We start from the raw sequence: 23,112 nt of genomic DNA on the forward strand, positions 1-23,112 counted from the left end.
ATCACTAAAAACGATTTGTTTCTCAAAAGTGTTGCAGAACCCAAAACCTGTTGGCCTCTAATTCTTCAGGAGAAATACCCTATCGTAGTTAATGTTGCTCTTAGAATAAAGGCCTTGTTTGCTTCTACCTACCTGTGTGTCACTGTTTTCAAATATGAACTTTATAAAAAAAATAAACACAGAACAAGGATGACTGTTGAACATCTGGACTCATGTATTCGACTAAGTGTAACAAGTTATACACCAAATATGAAGGACATTGTTGACAAAACAGCTTCTCAGATTTCACATTAAATGTAAAATAATTCTTGTGTTATTAATGTAAGAATATATTTGAGAATATTATGAAACAAAATTATGATGTTTCGAATAAATAGTGAAGATTTAAAACTTTTATTTTAAATAGTTGCTTTAATGTACCAGTACCCAAAAATTAAAAATGTAGCAATTGAATTTTTAAAAGTAGATCACTTTGATATGTTGGTACGGAATAGTTGATCATGAAGGCTTTGTGGTTGCCAACCCCTGACATAAAGAATTCGACAGAGCACTAAAAGACCAAAGTCCAAACAAGGCCCCAGGAGTAGACAACATTCTGTTAGAACTCCTGATAGCCTTGGGAGAGCCAGCCATGACAAAACTCTTCCATCTGGTGAGCAAGATTTATGAGATGAGCAAAATACCCTCAGACTTCAAGAAGAATACAATAATTCTAATTCCAAAGATAGCAGGTGTTGACAGGTGTGAAAATTACTGAACTATCAGTTTAACAAGTCAAGGTTCCAAAATACTAACACAAATTCTTTACAGACAAATGGAAAAACATGCTAGGCAATACTGACCCAATGACTTATGTTAGAAGATAGGTTAAGGAAAGGCAAACCTATGTTTACAGCATTTGTAGACTTAGACAAAGCTTTTGACAATGTTGACTGGAACACTCTTCCAAATTGTGAAGGTGGCAGGGATAAAATACAGGGAGTGAAAGGCTATTTACATTTGCACAGTAACCGGGTGGGAGTTACAAAGTTGAAGTGCATGAAAGGAAGCAGTGGTTGAGAAGGGCTGTAGCCTATCCATGATGTTATTCTATCTGCATATTGAGCAAGTAGCAAAGAAAACAAAAGAAAAATTTGGAGCAGGAATTAATGTCCAGGAAGAAGAAGCAAAAACCTTGAGCTTTGCTATTGACATTGTGATTCTGTCAGGGACAGCAAAGGACTTGTAAGAACAGTTGAATGGAATGGATAGTGTCTTGAAAGGAGGATATAAGATGAATATTAACAAAAGCAAAACGAGGATAATGGAATGTAGTCAAATTAAATCAGGTGATGCTGAGGGAATTAGATTAGGAAATGAGTCACTTAAAGTAGTAGATGAGTTTTGCTATTTGGCCAGCAATATAACTGATGATGGTCAAAGTAGAGAGGATATGAAATGCAGACCAGCGATGGCAAGGAAAACGTTTCTGAAGAAGAGAAATTTTTTAAGTTCGAATATAGATTTAAGTGTCATGAAGTCTTTTCTATTTGTATGGAGTGTAGCCATGTATGAAAGTGAAACATGGACAATAAACAGTTTAGGCAAGAAGAGAATAGAAGCTTTTGAAATGTGGTGCTACAGAAGATGGATAGATCACATAACTAATGAGGTGGTGCTAAATAGAGTTGGGGAGAAGAGGAATTTGTGGCACAAGTTGACTAGAAGAAGCGATCGGTTGGTAGGACATATTCTGAGGCATCAAGGGATCACCGATTTAGTATTGGAGGGAAGTGTGAAGGGTAAAAATCGTAGCTCCAAAATGACAATTAAGCAAACATTGCTGTGTATGGGCCTCTGCAGCAGGTGCATGGATCATGCACCCATGCTGACTGCTCTCCATTGGTGACAGGAGTTGGAATTTGCATGTCCTACAGGACATTCACTGAGTGGCAAGTGACCTTTTAAGATTTATCTCGTTTTCTGCTCCATTGAATAAGTGTTCATTAGCATGTACAACATGGAACATCTGAAAGCAAACTCAGGAGGTAGTGCAATGGTGTGGGGAACATTTTCATCACATTTCTTGCGTGATCTCATCATTCTGGAAGGCACAATGGATGGACGCAAGTATGTATCTATCCTTAGAGACCATTTCCACTCCTACGAGCAGTTTCCTTGGCATTATGGCATCTACCGGAAGTCAACGCAAAGTGTCACATAGCTCTCAGTGTATGTGCATGGTTCACAGAGCACCAGGATGAGTTTACTGTGTTCCCCTGGCTGCCAAACTCACTCGATTTAAACACGATCGAGAATCTGTGGGACCACCCCAATTTTTGCCACCACTTTCAGCAGCTATGGTTAGTGGCACCCTACCCTACTTTTCAAAACTAACTAGTCAGCACCATGTTTAAAAAACTGATAGCTGATCTTTCACCTAGTGCATCATTTGTTATGTTATGCTTAGCCATTTACTTAGTGATTTTCTAAAATGCTTCATGGATTTTATTATTAGCATGTTCCTGCCACAATACTCCATATCTTTACTATCAATCACTAATGTCCTACAGTACTGGAAACCTCCCACAAATATAGGCAAAATGAATATCTGTTCATCTCCTGTAATGTATAACAAACCAAGCTACTAAGCTGTTTCACATCCTTTCTAAATCTGATGACATTTGGAAAGAAGCTTCTTTTTCCAATTGAATGCCTTCCTTTATACCAGGCGTGTTTTTTAAGTAAGTAATGTTTGGAAATTAAAAAAAAAAGATGTGCTAAGATATCTCAATAATTTTATTTTTACATGAAAGCCTGTACCTTAATCTACTTTTCTAAATAATTTTCGTCAATATTGAGGCACTTGTCATAATATTGTACCAGTTTTTGAATACCCTCCTCATAGAAGTCTGCCACCTGACTTCTTAAGCACTGCATCACCACTGTTTTGAGTTCGTCATCGTCTTGAAGATGCTGACCGCCCAAGTATTTCTTCAAGTGTAGGAACAGATGGTAGTCACTGGGTGCAAGATCGGGGCTGTAAGGAGGATGATCTAGAGTTTCCCATCAAAAAGGTGTGATGAGATCTTTGGTCTGATTCGCCACATGCAGACGGGCATTGTCTTGCAGCAAAACGATGCCCTTGCTCAACTTCCATGGACTGTTGCTTTGATTCTGGTGTGTCGTAGGCCACCCATGTTTCATCACCCATAACAATTTGGCTTAAGAAATCATCACCGTTGTCGTGGTACTGCTCAAGGAAAGTCAATGCACTGCCTAAACGTTTGGTTTTGTGCACATCAGTCAACATTTTCGGTACCCAATGTGCGTACAATTTTCGGTAATTCAAATGCTCAGTCACAATGTCATACAAAACACTACGAGAAACATTAGGAAAGTCATCCCGCAAGGAGGAACTCGTAAAGCATCTGTTTTCTCTCACCTTATTGTCCACTTCCTGCACCAAACTTTCATTAACGACCAAAGGATGCCCACTCCGTTGTTCATCATGCACATTTATGCGGCCCTCTTTAAATGCTCTCACCCACTTTCTTACCATTCCATCACTCAATGTTTTCTCCATAAACTGCACAGATATCACGATGAATATCAATCACTTTTAGGCCTTTAGCACTAAGAAATCTTATAACAGCCTGTACTTCACAGTCGGTGGGACTCACGATTATCGGAGGTATCTTAAACACTCAGTACACAATGTAAACAAGGAAGAATCAGACTAATGGCGTCAGTGCGTAGATTAAGGTACAGGCTTTGATGTAAAAATAAAATTGAGATATCTTAGCACATCTTTTTTTAATTTCAAAACAGTACTTAATTAAAAAACACTCCTTGTAGCTTAGACAATGCTCCAGAATAGGATTATGTAAGAATTCTAACTGTCCACATCTTTTGGGACATGAGAGGACAGTTACTACAAAATCAATGTGTTGCTTTCAGTTCAATAATGAAGTGTATTTTTCTTCACTTTAATTTTTGTACAATACCATTTGGCATTTATTCCAAACCATGTATTAATACAATTATCATCATTTAATCAAGGGAAAAAAAAACATGAAATTTAAATTACAAAAAATTCTTAAAACAATACCTCTACATTACTACGAGGTGGGGCAAATAAAAGTGGCCGGGGTGAGTGGATATGATTGGACATGAACGTATGCATAAAACCACACCCTGTGACCATACAGCCGGCTGAACCTTGGAGCTGAGTTGTTAGCAAAGGTTAGTCTGGTCATGGCCCTAGCTGGCCACCAGGTTACCTGATCTGTCAGTATGTGATTACTTTGCGTAGGGAGCACTCACGTCTAAGGTGTATTACAACAGCCCTCATCTTCAAGAACTGTGGTAGAACATTTCAGATGAGACAGCAGCAATTCTTACAGTCTAGCTTTGATCTACCTTCAACAACTTGCTGACCAGGTCCCAGAAGTACCCAGAGAGGGATGGTGGTCACTTTCAACATCTGCTATAGTCATGTTAGTACTGTATTTCCTTTCCTCTACTGTTTTTCTTTGAAGCCTAGACTTGTTCTCCAGGACACTTATTTGCCCCACCCTGTACTCTTATTTTGTAAATTGTAAAATGAATTTATTGAGGTCTCTGTCAAATTGCAATCTCTTTCCAGAAACTTCAGTTAAGTGATACAAATCCCACAATTTTCTCTCAAAAACAAAATGTGTAGAAAGAATTTCACTCAAGAAAACTAAACATATCTCTTCAGACTTGCAATGTATTGCAGACCAATCCAATGCCACTTCTGCAGTCTCATTTGCTGCCATGAGGGTCAGTGAACCCACTCCAAGGTAGAACAAATGAGCTGGTCACAGAGGAGAAGCAATAGTTTTGAAATGAACAGCCACTAGCGGTAGCCACCAGGCTATGGGGGCACTCACTGTGCTCTAAATAGATTTTTGTACTCTTGTTGACCAACTCTCTTAAGAAACTTTTTTTATTCCCTTTGTGCATTATTTGGTGTTGCAGAAACATTTATAAATTTAACTTATTGCTTAATACATTGCCAAACCAATATGCATGATCTGCCTTTCGCCCCACTGTGTAACAAGTCTGAAGTCTATATAATTAACTGTTAATGTATATTCTCAGATCATACGTCAGTGTATCAGACTACCAGACAAAACTGGATTTTATTGAAAGCTGGAGTGTCTCAAATTCCAGGACTGTATCAGCACATGAAACATTAAGCAGACCAAGAGCAGCTTTAATAAATACTATGTTTATCTGAGTATATGGTGACTCTGAATATAACATTACCACCTCCTTGAGAAAAATTTATTATTTTAACATATTCTTACAAATTAAAATTACACTTTTATTGATTTAAGGTATCTGCCTGAAAAGTTACCATTACACCCAGGGTAAATTTATGCTGTTTATTGATTTTCTACATTTTGGTAATACGAGGATAAATAAAATAAAGAGAAAAAAAATTTTACATTAATTTTTAATTTCACTGTCTCTTGTTTAGCCAGTCATCTGTGGTACCACTATTCTTCTTCCCCCACCCTCATGGTCTGAGTAGAACCTGCAGCAGACACAGCCCCTAGCGTTTCTGACAACATTACTGCTCAAAACATGTTAATATGACACTGACCCCAGTCTAGACTTTCAGCATCTCTAGCAAAAATGTTTGATATTCTTGACTATTTGGCCAATTTTAAAGTCAATTAGATTCTGAGTTCAGGCAAACTGCAGCTTAAACATGGTAGATGTTCATAAAAAGCTGAAGTACGCATAGTAGATTCCCATGTTTGGTAGCATAATGAAATTTGTTGCTCACTCACCACTCCCCTCCCCCACTCCTCCTCCTCCCCCCCCCCCCCCCCCCCTCGTAGCCTTCCGCAGTGCTGTGTTTGAGCAACAGTGAAATACCGATGGTTATATCTTGTAGAGTGCAGGTCACATGCAATATATAAAATAAAAGTTTGCAATCACAATTCAGTCAGTTCTCAAACTTTAGCTCGTGCCACAATTTATTGCTGTCTATTGGTACTGTCTCCACAATGGGTCTTTCTGCTACAATTTTTTCTTGTGCTAACTGCAATTAGTTTAATGTGATTTTATTTGTTTGTTAGACATTTAATTGTGAATCAATTTTCTTCCTCATTTCATATGAATGTCACCCTTTTGTTCTTAAGCTTATTAAAAGCTGGTAATATTTGCCTCCAGTATTCCACTACTTTAACAGATACTGAATTATTTGCAACGCACTTCGCAAATCTTGTTTCTCATAACCAAATAAAATACTGACTTGACTTTAGAATTGTGTAACTGTTTTTGAAGGACAAGATCTTCACCTTTGAATGTTACCTGCACTTAAAAAGCAGCATTAATTTATGAATACAGTATCCATACGTGGACAAGAACTTCTACAGCAAACAGATTCGAATACAATAAAAGTTTATGAGTTGATACAATTTAATGCTATTTCCTCCTGTGTTTCACAAAATTGGCAATTTTTTAAGAAGAGTATTAGATTGTTGTAGTGCCTTGTTCATAGTTTCCCTCTCACAAAACAATCCACTGCACTAGCACCCCAAGTTAAATGTCACATGATAGAGTGAGCATTATCAATACTGGATTGAGCACTTCTGCGTATTGGGAAATACCTAGCCTAGTCAAAAGAAGGTATTGTTAGCTAAGCTCTACACATCAGAAATCTTCAAAACAAATTTGTACAAAACCTCAATACCCAAAGCTTCATCTGTAAATGTTAGACAACCTCTATATTAATCTATCACCCAGTGTGAAGATATTTATCTCAGCAGTAGTAGTGTAATCTGTGAATATAAGACAATCCCATATTTTTTGAAAGACTAATATGGGAAAAGACCTTGTCTTATAATCACGTAAATATGGTAAGTTATTTTCAACGCAATTGTTTCATCCAGATACATTTTATTGCAACATGAGATTATTTTAAGCAACCATTTTGGTTTCCAGCAAAGTAAGACACTGAAGATAGAATAAACAACAATGTCAATAAGAATAGCAGCTCACTAGATAAGAATAATAATGCATCAGGAATCTTTTGACCTATTTGAAAGGTCTAACTTTGTTAATCGCGCCTTGCTAACCCACAAACTAGTTAAACATGGTATTACGGACAGTGAACTATAGTGGCTTATGTCACATATAGGTAACATGATGCCATGAGTAATTCTGTACTCAAATGTATCAAATTATGCTCCAGGATGGAGAGCAGTGGCAAGGTGTCACTCGAGGCTCTATTCTTAGTTCTTGTCTTCTTTTCTATGTTAATGATTTTCCCCAGTACTGTTTGCTGATGATACGCCTGTCTTAAATTAAAATCATGACATGGAGAAACTGAAGAAACTGAATTAGGCATTTATTTCGAAGTTTATTAGCTCATCAAACAGTCCACATGTCTACTGTCAGTCGATAGTGTCCAGCAGGCACAATATTTCGACTATTACATGTCGCCTTTGTCAGGTGCGCTGACACAATGACCAAAACCAGGGACCTCTCCTGGACCGTAATCTGACAATTCCTATGTTATTAGATGTACAAGTCACTGTTCATCAAAAAGTAAGTGTACTCTGTTCTTTAGCGACATGAAGCATGCCTGTGCCTAACTGGTGGGTTCCTGAAAGACAGTTATGTGCAGAAAATGTAATGCAAATTCACTCTGGGGCTGGCACCTTATCAGTATTCAGGTATTACAGTTGTGTGTAGAATTTCTTGAGTATTTATTTCAATTTGAAAACTTCTGGGATGGTCAAGAATAATTAAAACAGAATTAAATTTTTCCATCTTAAAATTATTCCTTACATCTTTTTGTTATTTGAGTCAATGTCTAGTTTCTCCACTAAAATATGTTCACAAAGAATTGCAATTTCCACAATGAGACCCCTCATTTCACTCATAATCCAATGTGGATGTCATCAATTTTCATCTTTTTACAAATGAGCTATTACGTCTTGCACATTGATAACCACTTTATAAGAAAGGAAAAGAACACATTTTAAATAATATTTTTTATTTTCATTTCATTTAACTTTTAGTACAATACAGTATTCTCTTTTTAACATTTCTTAAATGCCATATTAACAAAATACAAGTATGTGGTCCCTCAAATTCCAGTTCAAATTATACTATTGCAAATAGGAAAAAATGTTCCTCAACTGCAACTTTCATTGTAGAACTTTTACAGGATTTCTTCTGATTATAAAAATGAAAAAATACAGAATGTAATGGTTATTACAAAAATTATTTGTAAATTAAATGCCAGCTGATATTAAACTGTATTTTGCTTGGAATGTGACTTTTTTTGGGGCTATGCCTTCTACACTTCACGGTTCCTTTTATCTCCACCTGAAATGTGAGTTTTAAAGAGTTTCTGAGCAGTTTCTGGTCAAAAACATATCTTTACCATCCCTACAAAGTAGACACTATTGCTATCACCATGAATCAACATATTCAGTTGTATAAATGCAGCTTAAAACAATCAAATGATTTTATCTACTTCAGTTCTTTCTTTCTAAATTCGAAGCTTTCCCGACGTATTTCTCATACATTGCAGAACATGAGTGACACAGTTCGACTTAAGTTAAAAAAGAGTGACAAGAGCATAGTTACACTGGCGAGACTCACTCAACATTTTTTCATAACATGTAAGGAATGATAACTTCATTAGTGATTGTGAAAAAAAGAAAAAAAAAATATTACAAATAAACTGAAATCTGAGCATGAATAACCAGTAATTATTACAATTCAGAAAAATACTGCACAAATTATGAAATTACATTTTATAATTATTATGGTGGTGGCAAGCAACTCTTTGTAAACACTAAAAGAACTATCAAACTGCTGTGTACACAAAGAATGAGTTTACACCATTTATGCCGACAACATTTGTCCAGGGATTTACCCTGAAAAATCCTAAAGGAAGAGTGCCTTTCCAAGGATTAAGTTCTGGAAATTTTAAATACAAAATTATGCATGAAACCCCACCATAGTTATCACTTCTGTAAATCTAACAATACTGTACACCACTGTAAGAGAATGGTCATATTACTGCTATAATGGATACATGGCAGTTATCACAATGATACCCAACATTATATGATGGTATCTACTTTCCAGTATTCATATCATTGCAGTAACCAAAGATTAAACAAAAGCCCGTAAGACAACAAAATAGAATAACCATTGGCCAACACATTCAAAAGCAGTGCACTACATGATGTTTGCAAATTTAATACACACTGCTACCAATCTGTGTAAGGATCTTACAACAGTGCTTACAAAATGACCACTTAGAAACTCCCATAGAGTAGTTCATGCAAAACATGATGATACAGAAATTATAATGTTTCAATCACTTAAAGGAGATACAAAAATCTCCTCAACCAGTAACGAGTGTCATTAGGTAATACTTCTGCATATATCTGGAACCTGACTGAACAAAAAGTTACTTCCTGTCGCTCAAAGGCTATCTTCATGACGAGTAGGTGAGGAACTTAAATAGTGAGTAGCACTGTCTATTCTACAGAATAATGGTGATTACAGCAAACCCCAAGACAATTTATCATGTATGTGAAGAACTGCGACATTACTTCAAACGTACTGATAGCAACATAAAATGAGTCGTTCAGAAATTAAGTTAAACTAAAGAAATTTAGGAAAACGTAAACTGGAATGTAATAGTACGGGGAGAAGTTTCAACAAAAATAAAAAATACTGAGGTTACTTTTCTGGTTATGCTGCAGAACCTAAGGTTTATCAGAATAATATGTAACTCAAACTGCTGCAAGTGAAACATTATATATGTAAAAAAAAAAAATGGTAAACATTTTTAAACTTCCTTCAAACTTAAACATTTAAATTAATCTGATCATTCAGTAAAAAAAATTGATACATAGTTAAAGGTAGAACTGCTGTGTGTACTGCATTCAAAATGCAATGACAATTCTGTTAGCAGAAAATGAATGCATAATTTGGATTTCTAGAAGGCTCAACTGTAACATTAAAGGTACATTTTGGTTAGTACAACAACAAAGTATCAGCAACAAAAACTTAACACTGATACTTTCTTGATATCTGTGCAAATGTACAACATTTCAACACAAAACAAGACATTACAAAATAAACTTAATACAGTTGGCCAAGTATGACTTTCAGTCACTGCAAGCTACTGCAAAACTATTTTTGTGACATTTGCAATTAATAAAATACAATCTAATGCAAGTAAATTTGCTACAATTTCATTCAAATAAAATGAACAAAGAGGGAGGAAGCATAATAGATGATTTAGTTACTTTAGTTGTATTCAACATGGCATTTGTAAGTGTGTGGAATGAAAAATTCCCTGATGCAGGTTTTGGGTTAATGCTCACACATACTAGCAGTTAATAATTTGTATTGGCCACTTATATAGGTATTAATATGGTAATAGATTTAAACCAAGATAATAGCCATGATACATTAGCTGCTCACTACACCAAATATGAACTAGACTTTTGTGAACTTCATATCTTAACAACTTCAGTCAAAAGTTCTTACTCAGCTTTAGGACAGACCACTGCCTTTCAACAGTTGGCAGAAGGGCAATATATTCTGTATTCATTTTAATACAAACACATCAAAAGTGTGACTTCTATAAAAAAGAGCTACAACAGTTCAAAATACATTATATATATATATATATTATATATATAATATTTTAAATTACAATGTGGGCAAAGAGTTACAAAATAGTAAAATACTATACTGAAAAATAACATGGCCATAGAATAATTTTAACAAAAATACTGCCTAGTCACTATATTAACCAGTTAGCACCCTCTTTTCCTCTCAAACTATAATCAGAACTCTCATCTGTGTAAATAGAATACAACAAGATTGTAAATGTCTTATAAAAATACTATAGCCTTTTTCTTATGTACACAAGAGCAACATGTTTACTGGAGAAGGCATACAAGTTCTAAGAACAGTGTAAATGCTACTATCAAAATTTAAAAGGTCAATTATTAAAAGCTATCATAAAATATACCATGAACAATTATGTAGTAACAGTAATATTGAAGGCATTCCACTTCACTGCTCTTACTCATCAATATAATTGGACTCAGTGCTCCTGATTTAATAATCACTTAAAATTAATCAAAAGCACTGTGTCATGTCTCTGTTCAGGACATTAGTATTTTCTTTCTGTATAAATGATATTTTGTTTATTTATTCTATCTTCAATTAACTGGCTCAACATAATTGGCTGGCAACATTCCTGTCTGACCCGTGCGCTCAACAAGACCTGTCATCCAACCTTCGTCTATTGGGCTGCAATTAATGATTAAGTCACCATCCATGAAAGATACTTCATCAGAGTCCTGTGCATCATAGTTGTACATCGCACGATACACCCTCTGCAAATAAATAAAATAAATAAATAGTGTTTTGAATATATCAAGAAATACTATCTTTTCTTTATGGCAGAACTTTATGAAATTACTGACAAAATGGATTACAGGAAGTACTTTCACATCATTTTATATTTTCTGGTATCATACCAAAATTTACCTGCACTTAACTCCTTTTCAATATCTTTACAGAACAATGTAAGCACTCCTGCTGTATAAGAAGTAAAAGTGATTGAAATTTTTTACAAATCATGAATAATTCCATTGACAGTTACCATTTATTTAACTTTACTAGTTTAATATTTATACTGCAGGTTGCAATGTCATTACTGCAACTGTTTTTCCCAGTTGGCAAACTACCTTTAAAAGTACACAGATGAACTTACAGTGATCTGATAGGAAGTCACATTTATTATTGCCCATGCAACCAAGGCCAAAAGATTGTGACAAGATGATTTAAAGGACTCAGAAGAGTTATTTTTGATATTCAGTCACTGTATACATTTTATTTACCACCACAATTAATTTCAGTATAACCACCATTACCATATGTAGTAGTGTTGTTCTCTCAGAAAATTCCACTGAATGGTATGAAAGTAATAACAAATCCTTTGGTGGTGGTGATTGGGGGGGGGGGGGGGGGGTATACATGAACATGTTCTGGCATAGGATAGGTGCCCATAATATTCAAAACAGTTTTCCTGCAGGTTAACTTTTCTAGTAACAAGTGCTCAGTGTGTGCACCAGAGTCAAAGTGATGTGGTGTGGACACAGAATCAGTTCCAACTGAGAGGTAGTGTTGAGTGTTTAAGACTTACACCACACAAGCCACCCATGTTCGAGAGGTGTACTGAATGATCTCTATCTACAAATTTTGAGTCAATGGAACTGTGGTCTGAGTGCTCAACAACTGAATTCCGCATTCGAAGAGGCTACAGGACATAATTTGTACACCACATTGCTGCCGACTGTTACTGGTGGGCAAGACATTGAGTACAATGGATGATCCAGGATAGGTGTAAGGTGTTGTTTATGGATGAAACTCCTAATATGATAATCGCAGACAATGTGTTTGGGGGCAATCTGGTAGTATCGGACGCATCCAACACTGTAGCCCCCACGTCCAACAAGCTTACCACACACCACTCACTCATAGTTGTTGACAGCAATCTCACTGTTCTATTATACAGGCAAGAGATTCTGCATCCAACATTGGGACAGTATTGCCAACATTTTGTTAATAATTTTGTCTTGATAGATGATAACTTGTATGGTTATCATCCTGTTCTTATTAATACATTCCTTGAGCATGCTAGGATTACCAGAATGGAGTGGCCTGCCTGTTTTCTGGACATGAACCCAATCAAACATGTGGGATCAATTGAAACAAGCTGTTTTTTTAACATCGGCAATAACCATCTACTCTGCACAACTTATGCAGAATAGCCATTTAAGAGTGGGACAATTTGCACTAGGGCTGGCTTTATCTTTTCATCACTGGTATACAACAACAGATTCAAGCCTGAATCTGAGCAAGGTGACTTCTCACTGTGTACCGACATCTTCAGGATTGCTTTAAACACCCCATGGAAAAAAGACAATTCCATCATTACACAATTTTTTTACTTTGTGATATGCATACACTACAAATAAATATATTTGCATGCCTCAGAGTCAATTTTTGTCTTATGTGCTATGAATTTAAAAATAAAGGGGAGAGACAAAACTTTTGTCGAGACAATAATTAAGCCAATGAACTGAAGCCCAGAAGTTAGTCTGAAAATTTCCTGTATACTACAGCACACTAACATTGTTTCCAAAAGAAGTATGCAACAAAACATTACATTCTCAATTAACTTATAGATTTTGCTGTATACAAGATAGAAATAGTTAATCACAATTAACTCTTACACTGATGACAAACATTATGACGATCTGCTCAAAAGCTTGTGTGTTTGTCTTTGGGACAAAATGCATCACCGATTATGCCTATTGTGTATCCACCAGTTTGTTGGTAGGTTTGTGGAGGTACGTGGCATTAGATCTTTATGCACAGGTCACGTAATTTATGTAAATAACGAGCTGCTGCTTTGTGTACACATGATGGTGCCCAACCCAGATGGGTTCCATACGATTTACATCAGGCAAATCTTGTCACCAAGACATCAACACGAGTTCACTATAATGATCATCATAACACTATAGCACTTTTCTGGCTCCGAGACACTGACAACTATACTGGCGAAAGATGACACTGTTGTGGAGGAAGATGTCGAGCATGAAGGGATGCAGGTAGCTCACAGCAATGAGCGTGTCTTCGATTACTATCACAGGTTCCACGCAAGCACGGGAGAACATCTCCCATAGCACGATACTACTCCCACCAGCCTGCAACCATGGTGTGCTACACGTTTCAAGCAGTCATTCACCTCTATGAAGGGGCTTGTGGAGATATCCAGCAACCTAGTGTAGCAAAAATGTGATTCACCCAAAGAGCCAACACGTTTCCATTGATTGACTGGTGAATCCAGATCGTGCAATGTCTATTGCAATCTGAATTGATGATGTTGGGTCAACGCGTGAACACCTAGGGGTGGTCTCCTGCAGAGCTTCATGAAGACTGGAGTGCTTTGAAACACCTGTGCATACATCAGCATTGTGCTCTTTCAGCAGAGATGCCAAAGATCACCGATTATCCTTGTTTACAGAGCAGACAAGCCTCCAAATCTCATGTTCTGTGAAGAGTTAAGGACATCCAACCATTTAGCACCTAGTGGTAGTTTTGCTGTCCCATCTCCTTCCGTAGATGCTCACCACAGTAGGACTTTAAAATTCAACCAGCTTCCTCATTTTCGAGAAGCTTGTTCATAGGCTCTGCATAATAATAATAATAATAATAATAATAATAATAATAATAATAATAATAATAATAATAATAATAATAATAATAATAATATGCCCTTTGTGAAAATTGCTTATCTCAATGGATTTTCCCATTTGCAGCCCGTATCTTCGCTAGGGTGATTCCCCTTCCGTGACTGCTCCACTTACATACTTTTGTTATCGCATCACATGCCCATAACACCACCAGGCAACATACGATGTCTTAGTGGGCAGTGGTCATAATGTTTTGACTGATCAGTGTACACACGGATGAAGTCCAACACTATTTTATATGAAACATGAATAGCTTCAAATCAGTGAAGTCTCTAAGTAACTTACCCCTTGCCTTCCTGGTCCCATTGACTGTCCATGTGACTGATTAGCAGACTGTCTGTTTGCATTAGCAGCTGACCTATCTGCTGCTGAAAGTGAGCCATAGAAGTCATTTACTGGGTCTAGATCAGCAACTGATCCAACTTGGCGACCTGGGGGGCTCATAACTGCAAGCAAAATAAGATAATTTTAGAACTACAGGAAACCCTTTAATAATATAATTCACAATATTTTGTTTTAGAACATTAAGAATAATGTCTTTCCTTATTATTTTGCATTCTTGTAACAGATGATTGCCAAATAAAACCACAACTCTTTTGGCTTTAATTATTCCAATTACTAAATCTTCAAACACACTTTCCTTTGTGACAACATAATTACACTCAACCACACGAGTCACCACAAAACACAAACCACAAAAAACAAACCAAAAAACAAAAACAGAGTATAGCCCAGCTCAAATTCTGTCCACTAAACCCCATACAAGAGATCACATATAGAGTTTAATCTTCCATCCTCTTCTTTCATCTGAGTGCTCTCATAAAACCATACAAACAAAAACCAGACATTGAATGCCCTACTTGCTTTACTGCTGCTATGAATGTTGGCATTAATTCACACTTAGCAGGACAATAACTAAGGCACAGAGTTGACAAACATTATGAAGAAATACCTGTTGTATCCCTTTTTACACATATTGGAATAAGTGTGTAACTGGTGGAAGGCAAGATAGTGTCTTACAAAAATACAAATATATGTCCACAACCACCACTACAACAGTTTCCTTTTCAGACAGTAAATGCACATTTGTTTCACAACCCACATCCCATATAGCAGTTTTAGACCTATTTTTCAAAAGATACCTGTGGTATTAGAAGCAAATCTTACAAAATAAAAGCTGTAAGCAACACACAAAGGTAAAAATGCTGAACAAAAGGGGTGCATAAATAATCAAAGAAAGAAAGAACGAAAGACAAATGTTCAGCTTTCAGAATTAAAATTTTCAATGAGGGAGATTTTTTGAACACACTGAATGATGGTTAAATTATGACAAACTGAAACCCTCAGCTGCAGACAGGTGGTGTTGATATACCTCGATGTGGATAGCTGAAAATGTGTGCCCCGACCGGGACTCGAACCCGGGATCTCCTGCTTACATGGCAGACGCTCTATCCACCTGAGCCAGCCATCCACACCAAGGTATATCAACAACACCTGCCTGCAGCTGAGGGTTTCAGTTAGTCATCATTCATTCCTGGGAAAAGCTGCACAGTCATCAACAGTATTCTGTGCTTTCGAGAACAGTTACTGTCTTCATACAGATGGTTAAATTGTTGAGGCACTGGGTGGGATTACATAATTAGTGAGTCACTTAAAGTATTATTGTAGGCAACGGATGCAAAACAGTAACTTTATATGTGAGATACGAACATTTTTTAATTATATAAATATAGATAGTGTGCCATTCTCTGTGTTTTACTTCAAATTTCAGCCACAATCTTAATGTTTTCTTCCTTACTGTTTTTCCTTTTGATGTACCCACTTTCACTTTAGATGTTTCACCCTCAAACCACATTTTAATCATAATTTAGCATTGTAGACTCATTAACCAACTAATCTTCCTTTCCACACAAGCCGGCAACCATCCTTCATTTCATAACAATTATAAAAAAAATTACAACATTTTGAACATCACCTCTTTTAAGTAATTGAAAGATGTCCTAACAATCCACCATAAGCTTTGGATAAGCAATACTTTATTTGCACATAGTTCTATCAATATGATCATTGCCTGGCACCACGAAATGTCATTTCTGACATACGCATCAACTATGAAACTTTAATAATAGGAGACTATTACATATCAGACCTATTGTTGTAGTCATAAGCAATCATTTTATGCATCACTGTTATACTACCACTATTAATACTGTTACAATGCCTATATTTACAACCACCGCTCGTTTTATTATGGGGGGAAATAACGCTGGGGGGGGGGGGGGTGCTATCACTCTAGAATACAATGCAGTGACAATTACTGAGGTTTTCGAGATACTTGATTATTTATTTAACTATGAAAATACCTTTTAATCAACACTACTCACCAGTATAACATTTTCCCAATTGACATCAGTTCATGGCTGCTGTAGTTTTTCACAACTTCTTACTTCAACCTTGGCATCAGTAGCAAGACTTCATTTCATAAACCAAGAGTGTACATTACCCATTGCTTGGAAAACAACTGCAGTGAGGGACCAACGGTCTTTTGCAAAAACTCATGTTCACATTCACTAGTAGATATGGGAAAACATTTCACTGCATTGAGAAGAGGAAAGAGGGATGCTGGCGTTTTTTCCTCCATCAAATAATCCTAAAATCCTGAAAGTATCCCTCTCGCAGAAGACCAAAATGATGACATAAGGTTTTTATACTTGTTTCACTGCATGTTCTTCCAATATATTCAGGCTAAGTCAATGACTCCAACACTTCCACACATTCAGAGACAGCAATATCCTCTGACTGCAGAAGATGATTCTCCATTTGCTGTCTTAAACAATCTTAAAATCTTCTGGGATCAAGATGTCTACTTTTTGTTCCTCTTTCCAGTGTAATTCATCTGAAGTTCAGCTCTTCTACTGCCTTGAAAGCTTCACCGTAATAGGGCCTCTGCCCAGTTTCCTTTCTTTAAACACCAATGGCTGATTTCTTATCTTCCTTTGGGAATACAGTAGGATGTTCCATGGCTGGTTCACGGCTTAGTTGTTATGATTCTTGAAGAGCATCACATATTAGAGTTAAATCAAGAATGGAAACAGCTTTAGTGATGCACTTCAATATACCTTTGTACATACCTCTGCCAATTCACTCCTTGTTTTGATCAGCTTTTGCAGCTGTGAAGTGAGAAACCAAAGCTTTAAAGTGTTTTCACACTGTTGACACTTCTGAAGCTTGATGTTACCTATCTAGTTACCCAAGATTCAGTCAATTTTCAAGATTTCAATTTCAAGTAGCTCTGCACACTGCTTTATCTCTCAAGAAATTTTCAGTGATTGGCGGTATACTGATTATAGCATATATGTGTGATGGGATGCATGTTTTTATTGCACCACCAACTGATAATTCGCGTCTATGGCTAGTACAATGCCAAAACAAAATATGGGGAAAATTTTGTTACATTCCTGTAACAACTCCTTTTTCTTCTCATCTTTGCTGCTCCATTACGACTGGAATAATATTTTCTCCCAAGAACTCTTTAGGGAATCCCATGAGTTCCAAACAATTTACAAACTTGTTACAAATACCTTCAGAAGTAACATTATTTAGCTCAACTGTATCAATGAAAATATTTGTGGGATCTCATGTTTGGGAGTTTGCTCATAAATTGTTGAAGATGAGAATTGGCTAATTAATGCATTCTCATCAATTATTAATGAATGATATTACTGATCTTGACTCAATTGTTTCAATCACTGTTTTTCATCTCTTTTGCTATGTGGTTAATAATATTAATACAAGCATTTCCAGAATGTAAAATGGGGGCAACGTCAACTCCATTAAATTGTTGAATGTCAATTTCTGTCACAAAATTTAAAAAAGCTGATTCTTTTCCACTGCTTTAAAAACAGTATGAAATTTATTTCAAAACAGTTAAATGTATTGCTTTTTGCACAACAGACTGCACTTGCATCATTCATATTGTGATTACCAGCACTAACAGTTCTCGAACTTTTTCAAGAAGTCACTTTACTGACAAATGTTTAGGGTTATGCATCCTCCAGGAAAAGAGCACTGTTTATAACTACTGTGCTGCTTCTGACACACAGTAATTCATGTATCTGCTTCACTAACTTTGAGTTATTTATCCTGTTTCAGTTTGGTCACCAGCACAACTTGTTCTTCCATTTCATTTTATTTACCTATTTAACAAGTTATTCGACTTTAATACAGCTTTTTCATCTTTTTTTATTGTTTTAATTTTAACGCATTTCTAAATTTGTTAAGTCTGCCACTTATTTCACATTACACTACTTTGAAACTGCATATACAAAACTCTAGCACTGGAAACACTGAAATGAAAAATTTACAACTACAACTCTTCTGGTGAATCATTCAAAGGAAGAAAGGGGGGTGGGGGGTGGCAGTAAAATAGCAAACAAATCAATGTAACTTACAATTAATAGAGTGGGAGAGAGAGACAGTACAGTCCTGCACTTAAAGTATGGATTGCCATAATTAATATGTAGTACACAGTTACTATTTACTGAAAGATTTGAATGTTTACAGTTTCCAGTTCTAAGAATAATTAGCACTATCAAAAGTGAAACACAAACCTAGTTCATCCATTACAGACTGTTCTTTGAGCACTTCAGCTGCTTATCAGAATGATAATATGACACTACTGCATTAATCACAAGCCTAGTTATTTTTTCTCATCTTTATTTTGTACGTTTTCATTGTTAAACGTTGTCAATAGACAATAAAAAGTGTATACGACTTTCCATATCATAATGCATCATGTACTCTGTACTTCTCACATTAGCCAGACAAAACGATCTCCTGATTCCCTAACATGCTGCTGCAAAGATTGATTTGAATGCTTCAGTGCTTTGCTAGACATTCTCTTGTTGGAGGGGTGTGTCCTTGACTACGTCTGTTATTTTAGTTGACTCATTCAGCCAGTTAAACATGGACCGACAGTTTAATGTCCAACTATGCATTTTTCCCACATAAAAATCATATCCAGATATTACCAAAGCAATAAGCAACAGAAAAACTCAGAATCAACTAAGAAGTGAATTGACACCTATCCACTTAAAAATTGAGCTGTAAGAGATAGCTGTGTAAAAAGAGGCCTTTCATCTGAAAACTGTGCAATTTTAATTGTTTAACAGAAACAAATTACGAGTTGCAGATATTTTAATATTTTCTTCCAAGTCTATACTATGAACACTGATTTTTCCGCCAATATTAACAATGTTTTGAAATGAAGAGTGCCTGAAAACACAGTCCAAGTTATGTCATTTCTGTGCCAACAATGTTTTCACCGCTCAGCAGTAAAGACACTCTTGATGTTTCACAAAATATGAGTCACTTACAGTATTTACAAAAATTAACACTTTTTCTGATCTAAAAATCAAGCATAACAGAGACAGACAGAGAGAGAGATATAACAAATCTATACCTGGTCCTCGATCTGATGTATAAATGACAGTAGCTGACTGCCTTGCAGAGTATGGAGAATTGCGTGGCCCCTCAGAAAGGGGATCATAATCTGCAATTTTTCCTGGCTGATGAACACGTAACACAGGGTCAGCAGGAGGGGGTAGTTGTGTTGTTGGGGCCACAGGCACATTTTCAACTGTGGATAACACACCATTTAAAAGCTCATATATGTACCCATCCACCAACACACATTAAGCAACATAATTTACTAAGGCAATGTACAAAAAGAAGCATCATTATTTAACACACACACACACACACACACACACACACACACACACACACACACACACGAGAGAGAGAGAGAGAGAGAGAGAGAGAGAGAGAGAGAGAGAGAGCACAAAAGAATTTTTACAACTACGACAATAAACATTGAACAGTGATTTTTATGCAAGCTACTGCAAGCCAATATTTTCATGACACCAATAGGAGGGAAAGAACTTTACTTCCACAACTGATAATTGAATTATTTGGAGAACCCAGTTCCATTACGTGAGATATGAAAAACTTGGAATGGAGTAAATCTTTATATAAACATCATGCTACAGTTTAGAATTTATATACAGTAGCAAATAACACCAGAACATATATTGTACACAAGCAATTTTTTAAACAAACACTTTTCTCCATAAGCTTTTGATTTATATTTTGTTGCCTCTTCTGCAACACACACACACACACACACACACACACACACACACACACACATATCCTTGAAGCTTAGTAGAAAGGAAATAATTACATTGCGAGGTCAACTGATCAAGATGATCAGTCACTTCTTCACTCTCGTGGACACTGTCACCATTTTCACCACTCATAACCCTTTTCTGCTCCATAGCCGCTTTTTTCTCCAGGTCACCATGGTATGCAACATTGCTAGAAATGAAATTTATTTCTCAGTGAGACAATACTACATAGCATTCATTCAAATTTAAAATTGAGACAACTTACAATGAAGGAAAATAATATTTGCTATTAATTAGCTGTTCAAAAACTAATTTCCCTTTCTAATTATCTGACTATAATTGCTCAATTAAAATATTTCATGTGCAGTTCAAACAAAAGGTGCAGACTATTTTGTTGTCTCTAAGTTTACATAAATTTGCTCTAGTGTCTTATGACTTCAGGTTCAATTCAACTCAATTCATTGCCATGAATTTTAAACCTGTTATTCTGAAACTCCATACAGGTTGTAAATATTCAATACTAATGGTCACACACAATGTTGTAAATTATGTTATCAATGACATAATATTAATATAGAAATGAAAAGAATGTTGAAAATATAATCAAATAAAAACATACAATGAACAGGACTAATTCAAGTTATAAGCGAGTAACTTCCAGTTCATATTCATAGACTTGTTCCTGGCATACTCTGAAGAACTCTTAGGTTTCCCCGACGAACTACGACTATACTAGTGCTTAATCTTTAAGACAAAGTTAAGTGCTTAACTTTTAGATAGTCAATGTGGGATCATATTAACTGAAGTCCGTAAGTGTTGCTCATTTACAATTGTTTGTAGATCATAATCTCATTGTCTGCATCCTGTCCTTACCTGGAAACAGGGAGAGCTGGAAACAACATAATCTGCTGGACCCTTCTCTCTACATTCAGAGATTGTTATGTCACTACATCTTATCTGAAGCAGATGTTTGGGATATGAATAATGACCTGTTAATAGGTGCACCATACTTCAAGTACTGGCAATGTCACACATACTGAGCCTGTTCCTAATGCTTTGGAATATGCTGTCTACTTGCCCTGTAGTGCTCCTAGTGTCCCAGTCAGATTGCCATTCATCTAACTTCCAGGCTCCGAAGTGCCTTATTAGTAATAAGGGATTCTGTGATCTCTTATGCATGAACATATTATTCACACCCAAACCAATACAATGTTTCACAGTAACTTATCACAATACCCCATTGGGCATATTCTGAGAATTACCAATAAAACCTCAACAGGTTTAGTGCACAAGGCACTGGCAAACTTCAGAAGTACACTCTGCTGACTGTATCACAGTATTGTTCTGTAGCTCTTCAGTAGGAGGTAATGAGCCCAGACACTGGCAGTGAAACCCACAATAGCACTGCAGATAGCTTCATGATACAACAGCACAACATGCAATGGTAACCCATAGCTGACACTACCAGCACGGGAAATCTTTTGCATAATTTCAGTCACTTTCTTGCACATTTTAGAATGTTCCTTTTCTCATCTAAAAGAGTGCCCACATACTTGCCAACAATGCTGTATTTTGAAGGGATTACATCAAGCATCTGGGAAGACTTTCTGATGAAAGTTTCCCATTCAGAAATATGTATGTGATTTTACGTACAGGTACGGTCAGATAGTTGCCCGTGCACCAGTGGTGGATCTGAACATACAAAAAGTCTCACCCTGGATTCTGCAACTACTAGGATGCAACATCCTCTTCAAAAGTTCCAGCCCCATCTAGCAGACATAATAAGGGTTCATTACCAAGATCCCAGAACAACGGATTACTTAGGCAACCTTGGGGACAGCCCTTGGTAATCTTTCTGATTACCTTGCTCTGTCCCACAAGCTACTGGACGCTTGTACAGACATTTAGGGACCCTCAGATGTCTAAGGTGTGCAGACATAACACGCCACCAAATATTATTGAAAGTGCCTGCAATTTCGACCATGAGTACAACTGCTTACTTCACAGTCAAATTTTCTACAAGCTGAAGAAATCTATTAACCAAATCATCTATAGACGTCCCTATTTTCAATCCATATTATCATTGGTTCAGACCTAAGAGCTTCCTACCTGCCTACAATCACTCCAAGAAGACTCCTGAACCATGGGCACGATTTTTAAATACATAAATCATCAACAGCTTTTTGGTGATATTGCATCTTTACCCTTCGTCTTTACAATCACTACTTACCTGGTTGTTTTCCAAATTGCTGCAATCCAACCTACTTCCAATATATGCACTCATGAATAAGTGGATATCAAAGGACCTATCATCCACACAACCTTCACCCAGCTGTCACTGACCCATCCCATCTAATTGTGAGCATAACAGCAGGTTCCTTTAACCTTCTCAGTTAACTTTTATGGTTTTCCCTATAAGTCATATTGCAGTTGCCTTTGAAGAGACATCTCCCATTGTATTCTTTTAGTTTCCTGAAGCTATGTTTTGTAGCACATCTTTATTGTCCTGTAGTAGTGGAGCTTCACAGTGTGCTCTAATCTGTCTAAAATGCATTGACATATTACTTTTCTTTATCTTACCTTTTGCC

At 36.4% G+C, this 23,112-nt stretch overlaps 1 protein-coding gene across 2 annotated transcripts in view; it reads right to left on the reverse strand.

Moving 5' to 3' along the window:
* Window positions 1-8,003: 8,003 nt before the first annotated feature.
* The window catches only part of LOC126183486 (LIM and SH3 domain protein Lasp), a 166,242-nt gene continuing 151,133 nt past the window's right edge, over window positions 8,004-23,112 (reverse strand). Inside the window, exons 5-8 of one of the 2 annotated variants that reach the window (XM_049925514.1) lie at window positions 20,581-20,714; window positions 19,798-19,974; window positions 14,622-14,782; window positions 8,004-11,405 (exon numbers count right to left, since the gene is read on the reverse strand). In XM_049925514.1, the coding sequence (XP_049781471.1) occupies window positions 11,229-11,405; window positions 14,622-14,782; window positions 19,798-19,974; window positions 20,581-20,714 (649 nt within the window). In that variant the 3' untranslated portion in view covers window positions 8,004-11,228. The remainder of the gene's footprint in view (window positions 11,406-14,621; window positions 14,783-19,797; window positions 19,975-20,580; window positions 20,715-23,112) is intronic. The other variant, XM_049925515.1, reaches the window with a different exon arrangement.

Source organism: Schistocerca cancellata, chromosome 4 (assembly GCF_023864275.1).
Source record: "Schistocerca cancellata isolate TAMUIC-IGC-003103 chromosome 4, iqSchCanc2.1, whole genome shotgun sequence".
Taxonomy (NCBI): Eukaryota; Metazoa; Arthropoda; class Insecta; order Orthoptera; family Acrididae; genus Schistocerca; species Schistocerca cancellata.